General features: G+C 43.2%; 1 protein-coding gene across 1 annotated transcript in view; it reads right to left on the bottom strand.

Moving 5' to 3' along the window:
• The window catches only part of SAR1B (secretion associated Ras related GTPase 1B), a gene marked incomplete in the record, with an annotated part of 51,028 nt that overhangs the window by 2,301 nt on the left and 42,239 nt on the right, over positions 1-6,488 (bottom strand). Inside the window, 2 exon segments of the mRNA XM_027767646.1 lie at positions 1-85; positions 1,110-1,213. Coding sequence (XP_027623447.1) covers positions 1-85; positions 1,110-1,213 — 189 coding nt within the window.

The following is a 6,488-nucleotide window of genomic DNA, read 5'->3' as shown; positions in this document are numbered from 1 at the left end:
CTTCACTGATGGCTTCAGGTCTGTCGATCTTATTCCCAAGAATCAGTATAGGCACATTAGCAATCGTCTCATCTGTCATTAGTGACTGAAACATACAAAGCAACACAAGAGAAGTGGATATGAAACCATCTAAAGAACTTATATTGACAAGATACTAACATAGGCAAGGAATCGTTCACCGAATCTTGTCATGCCAACTTTCTGTGGCAAACTTTCCCCACATTTTACAGTGAGCTCAATGGAGACGTACACTCAATCATCTGTCTCCCTAGGCTCTTTCTGTAGCGCTCACTCTGCTGGCTATGTACATCATTGAGGTACAGTGACTAGGGTCAACACAAAGTAGGCAGACCTGGTTTCATTTCTGGTGTTGCTACTTTCGAGTTGTGACTTGGGGCAGGCCAGCTTCTCCAAAGCTCAGGGAGAACTGAGAATAGTAGCACCTATGTAGAGCTGATATGAAAGTTACATGAACTAATGTGCAGTGTCTGCCACAACATAGGAACTCCGGAATTCTTTACTCTGTCCCATGACTATGGAGCCTACCTGGACTTTTCCACATGAAGACATATTTGTTTGCCTTCTCTGTGAAGAAGCATGGTTGGGGTCCCTGATCTGGTACTGGCCTTCTCTGCTACTCCTGAGCCTCTTTATGAAGCATCTGACATGAGAGAAGGGCAAGGAGATAGCTACACATGCCCCGGCTCTTCCCAGAAGTGGTGACAAAGATGGCAAATTATACCATTTCCAGGTTCTGGTCAACTCTGAAGAAGCGGCACCCTATGATGACCAGGTACTCAAGGGCAACTAGGTGAGGAACGTAGCAGACATGAAACTTATGAGAAGAGAAAGGAACACCCTGTACAGGTGAGCTCCTCAAGTTTTCAAGAAGAAGTGTGTATTAGTACTTCTTCAACACCAACGCGTATTCCAAGGAACTCCTTCATTCTAAGTAATCACTATTTAAAGCAATCACTGAACTCAACAAATAGCCAAAAGCTTCATCTGAGACTGCAGAAAAGCTGCATTCTGATATCTGTATCCTCAACCCACTTCTTCAGGCTTACCAAAGTGATTCAACTATGTCTAGTTTTAATTATTTAACTTACATCAAGTTCTTCTTTTGATTCTAACAGCCTCTCATGGTCTGCACAATCCACCAAAAATACAATGCCATTAATAGCAGGAAGGTAGTTTTTCCACACTCTTCGAGCTAATAAAAACAATTAAGAGTTACGTTTTATTGGCTTGTCAAATCTAGCAGATGGTTTGATTGAAGAGTTCAAGATATCAAGTGCAGTTATAGCTGCTGCTATCTCATTATATATTCAATTGAATTTTTCACCCAACGGTGCCAAAATCTTTCCAGAATATCAAAGAAATTTCAGACTTTCTTTTTTTTAGAGAGAGATTTTTGCTATGGGGCATGTGCCCTCAATGGACAGAGAGTGAGACAGAGAGACAGAAAGCGAGAAATCACCCCCCACAAGGAGGATGGCCACACCACAATCTCTTCTCCTCCATTGTCCTCTTGGGATTTGGGACACGTACACACACACACACACACCCAGCCTGAATTTTAAGCCGCCAAGTCCGGGACTTGAATCACAGTTGTCTACCTGGGAAGTCCAGCAATGTAACTATTATGCCATCTACTGGTCCAAATTTCAGACTTTCTTTAATTGTGAGCAAGTTAAATATTTCATCCCCTTGCCAATTCTCCCATGGAAAAAGTAGAATTAATATTTGCTACCATTGGATAGTGATGTATATTAAGTTTATTAGAAGAACACTACAATATAAATCTAAGATAGTAATAAAAATTATACACACTATTTGACATTTCCAGTGTTTTCTTTGACAGTGATAAATTAGCAGTTGGTAACAGAAGAAATTAGTACCAGGTACAGGTTTGTTAAGTTAAAATAGTAAAAGCCAAGTGTTCTAATCATAACAGAGAATAAGTTTAAATGCTAGTAATCAACTAAAGTCCATATAAGATAATTTATAGTTGACATTAACTTTTTTTTTTTTTTGAGAAAACCGTTTTGGGGGAGAAGTAACTTTCTTTTCCAACTTGAAGTTTTTTTTTGTTTTTTTTTTTGAGAGGTTTCTTTGCTATAGGACATGTGTACTTGCCAGAGAAACAGAGACAGAGAGACAGAAACTGAGAAATCACCACCTGGGGCGATGGCCATGCTGCAATCCCTTCTCCTCCATTCTTCTCTTAGGATCTTAGGCACACACGCACACGCACACGCACCCGGCATGGTTTCAAAGCCACTGGGTCCGGGATTTGAACCATGGTCATGTGCGAGTCCAGCACCTTAACCACTATGCCATCTGCTGGCCCCTCTTTTTTGTTTGTTTTAATACAGGATCTGACCATGTTGTGATTCTCTTGCCTCAGCGTCCCAACTGGGACTATAGGCATGCACCATCATCCCCTCCTCTTTTTTTTTTTTTTTTTTAATTTTGCTACATGCATGGTGCATGCACTTGCCAGAGTGAGAAAGAGGGCAAGTGAGAAACCAACCCTCAGGGTGATGGTTACACAACAGTACCTTCTCTTCCATTCTCCTCTTGGGATTTTTTGAGACCACACACACATGCCCAGCATATTTTTCAAGCTGCCGGGTCTAAGACTAGAATCTTATAGTCAGCCATGTTGCTAGAATTACAGGCCTGTAACACCATAGCCCTGAAGGTTCAAATTTTATGATGTATTTTTAAAAAATTATTTTATTTAACTTTATTTATTTGTCTCTTTTTTTAAGAATTGTTTTATTGGGACCAGGAGATGGTGTAATTGTTACGTCACAGGGACCAGCAGATGGCGAAATGTTTATGTCACGGGACTCCCACATAGTCAACTGTGGTTCGAGTCCCAGATCAGGCGGCTTACATTCATGCCAGGCATGTGTGCATGCCTGAGAGGAGAATGGAGGAGAAGGAATTGCTGTGTGGCTATCCCCCCCCTCCGGGGGGGGTGATTTCTTGCTTTCTGTCTCTCTGTCTTTCTGGTGCGCATACATGCCCTATAGCAAAAACCTCTTAAAAAAAAAAAAAAAAAAGAATTGTTGGGCCTAAGATTTCAATAGTGCCAACACTGAGAAACCGTGTTGTAAGCCTTCAATAATTACTAAGGGCTGTGTCTTTACAAATCAACTGATGCCATGAAGCTTCTAGACCCTTCCACGGCATCTAAACCGCAGATGCTGATGGCACTGACATGGCATCCCTTTCGCAGTCTTCTGGTCTGTTCTGGCACTAATAGAATTGCCCAAGTCTGGGTAATTTGTGAAACCGGGTTTATTCAGCTCACAGTTTGGAGTGCATGTGCGTGCGTGCCCAAGATCCCGAGAGGAGAATGGAGGAGAAGGGATTGCAGCGTGGCCATCCCCCCTGGGGGGGGGATTTCTCGCTTTCTGTCTCTCTGTCTCTGTCTGGCGAGCGCATGCGCCCTATGGCGAAAACCTCTCCAAAAAAAAAAGAATTGTTTTACTTAACTTACTTATTTATTATAATTTGACTAGAGTGGGACAGAGTGAGTAAGAGAGAGAAAGAAAGAGAGAGAGAGAGAGAGAGAGAGAAAGTGAGAAAGCAAGCCGCCAGGTCCAGGACTCAAACTGTGTAGGCCATGTGGGAATTTAGCACTCTTAACCATCACGCCACCTGCCGACCGCCAATTTTATGACATATCTTGAAAACAATATAGGGCCGGCCCTCTAGCTTAGTGGTTAAGGGAGCCAAATCTCACATGGCTAGCTATGGTTCAAATCTTGGCCCTGGCAGCTTGAAAAACATGCTGAGAATGTGTGTATACATGCTCAAAATCCTGACAGGATGAAGAAATGAAAGAGAGGGGATTATAGTGTGATCATGCCTCATTAGAGGGTGCATTCTTCCTCTCTCTTTCTAAGAAGTCAATATAGAAATGAAGTATCAGTGAAAGTCCATTAGATTTTTAATTCTAATCATTATATTCCAGAAATTAGATATATGTCAAACAGTATGTCTCAAATGCACTTTCACTAGTCATAACTACTTAAATCGTTTCAACTATATATCATATCAGTTTTTTAGAATGCCCACCAACTCTAATATTCATTAGTTAAGACATTGCCAAGTGCTTTTGGGGATTTAAAAAATGAAGAATTTGGGACCAGCAGTTGACGTAATGGCTATGTCGCTGAACTCCCATGCAGTTGACTGCAGTTCGAGTCCCGGACCCAGCAGCTTAAACTCATGCCAAACACATGTACATACGTGCCCAAGATCCCAAGAGAAGAATGAGGGGAAGGGACTGCAGTGTGGCCATCCCCCTGGGGGGTGACTTCTCACTTTCTGTCTCTCTGTCTCTCTCTGTCTTTCTGGCAAGCGCATGTGCCCTATAGCAAAAACCTCCCCCCTACACACACACAAAAAAGAACAGGAAAATTTAGTATAGGAGATAAGACAGCCTTTCCAAACTTGTGGACATTACGTAAATGCACTAAAGTACAGTTGAGAGCAGCTTCCCAAGGGAGGTAGCAGGACATACACTGGGCCCTGAAGGGGTTACTCAGGTGCACACGAGGATGACATGCAAGGATAAAGACAGAGCAAAAGTACCGAGAAGGCCTGGCTGGAGTAAAGACATTGTGAAGGGGACTAAAGGAAAGAAAGATCTGAAAAAACAGGGCCCACCCTTTAATCTTGTGGTTAAGGAAGTCAGATCCCACGTGGCCAACTGCAGTTGGAATTCTACCTCAGTTATTTGAAAAACACGCATGTGTCCATGTGCCCAAAAATCCCAAAAGAATGGGGAAAAGGAGGAGAAGGGATTGCAGCATGACCATGCCCAGCTGGAGGGGCTTTCTCCCCTACCTGCCTACGGTGAGCAAAGCACCCTCTGGAAAACAAATAAAATAAACTGGGAGTGACCAAACATTAGTACAGCAGTGAAAACACAGTCCTTGGAGAGGCTGACCCACACAAGAAGGCTGCCAGTTTGCACATGCAGATTTCCTTGCATATGCCAGGACACAGGTGCCAACAATACAGGCTGGCAGAAGTTGGGAGTGATCGTGGTGTTAGATCCTGTCAGAGTGCTGTTTCTCTATCTCCTCCCCTCTTTCTTTCTTTTTGTTTTTGTTTTTGTTTTTGAGAGATATTTTTCCTATAGGGTGCATGAGCTTGCTGGAGAGACAAAAAGCACGATATCATCCCTCCGGGGCGATGGCCACGTGGCAACCCCTTCTCCTCTGTTCTCCTCTCAGGATTTCGGGCATGCACGCACACGTGTCCAGCATGAGTTTAAAGCTGCTAGGTCCGGGACTGTGGTCAGCTATGTGAGAGTCCAGCGACATAACCACTATGCCCTTTGCTGGTCCCATCCTTCCCTGTATGTCTCTCTCATTCATGGAATAAAAATAATAATAATCTGGGACCAGATCATAGAAGTTAATTAGTTTGGCCTTTACTTTTTAAGTACTAAGTTAGCCACTGAAATATTTGTTTTTATGGAGCAGTAACATGTTCATAACATATTATGAAAGTAGGTAAAAAGTAGATAAGCAGGGAGAGAATGAAAGCTAGTTTCTTTTTTTTTTTAGTTTTTATTACAGGGCACACGTACTTGTCAGAAGACAGACAGAGATAGAGAGAGGGGAAGTGAGAACCCCAGGGGGACATGGCCATGTCACAGTTCTTTCTCCTTCATTCTTCTCTTGGGATTTTGGACACATACTGGGCGAGTGCCTGGTGTAGTAGATAAGCAGGGAGAGAATGAAAGCTAGTTTCTTTTTTTTTTTAGTTTTTATTACAGGGCACACGTACTTGTCAGAAGACAGACAGAGATAGAGAGAGGGGAAGTGAGAACCCCAGGGGGACATGGCCATGTCACAGTTCTTTCTCCTTCATTCTTCTCTTGGGATTTTGGACACATACTGGGCGAGTGCCTGGTGTAATTTTCAAGTTCATTCTTCTCTTGGGATTTTGGACACACACTGGGCGAGTGCCTGGTGTGATTTTCAAGTTACTAGGTCTAGGACTCAAACCCTCAGTTGGCCATGAGGGATCTAGTTCCTTAATCTCCATGCCACTTGCTGGCCCTCAAGGCTAAATTTTAATCATATACTTTACAGGGGCCGCAGGTGATGTAACAGTTAAGGCGCTGGATTACCACATGGCCAAGTGTAGTTCAAATCCCGGACCCAGAGGCTTAAAACTCATGCCAGGCACATGTGCATATGTGCCCAAAATCCAGAGAGGAAATGGGGGAGAAAGAACTGTGGAAGGGCCATCCTCCCAGGGAATGATTTCTTACTTTCTGTCTCTGTCTCGCTTTGTCATTCTGGTATGGGCATGTGCCCTATAGCAAAAAAAAATCTCTCTTAAAAAAACAAACAAAAAATATACTTCACCATGGGGACCAGCAGGTGGCATGGTGGTTAAGGTGCTGGACAGTCTCACATGGATGACCACGGTTCAAGTCCCAGAACTGG

Source organism: Tupaia chinensis, unplaced genomic scaffold (assembly GCF_000334495.1).
Source record: "Tupaia chinensis unplaced genomic scaffold, TupChi_1.0 Scaffold144346_1, whole genome shotgun sequence".
NCBI classification, from domain to species: Eukaryota; Metazoa; Chordata; class Mammalia; order Scandentia; family Tupaiidae; genus Tupaia; species Tupaia belangeri.
This window is presented reverse-complemented; position numbering and strand designations above follow the sequence as displayed.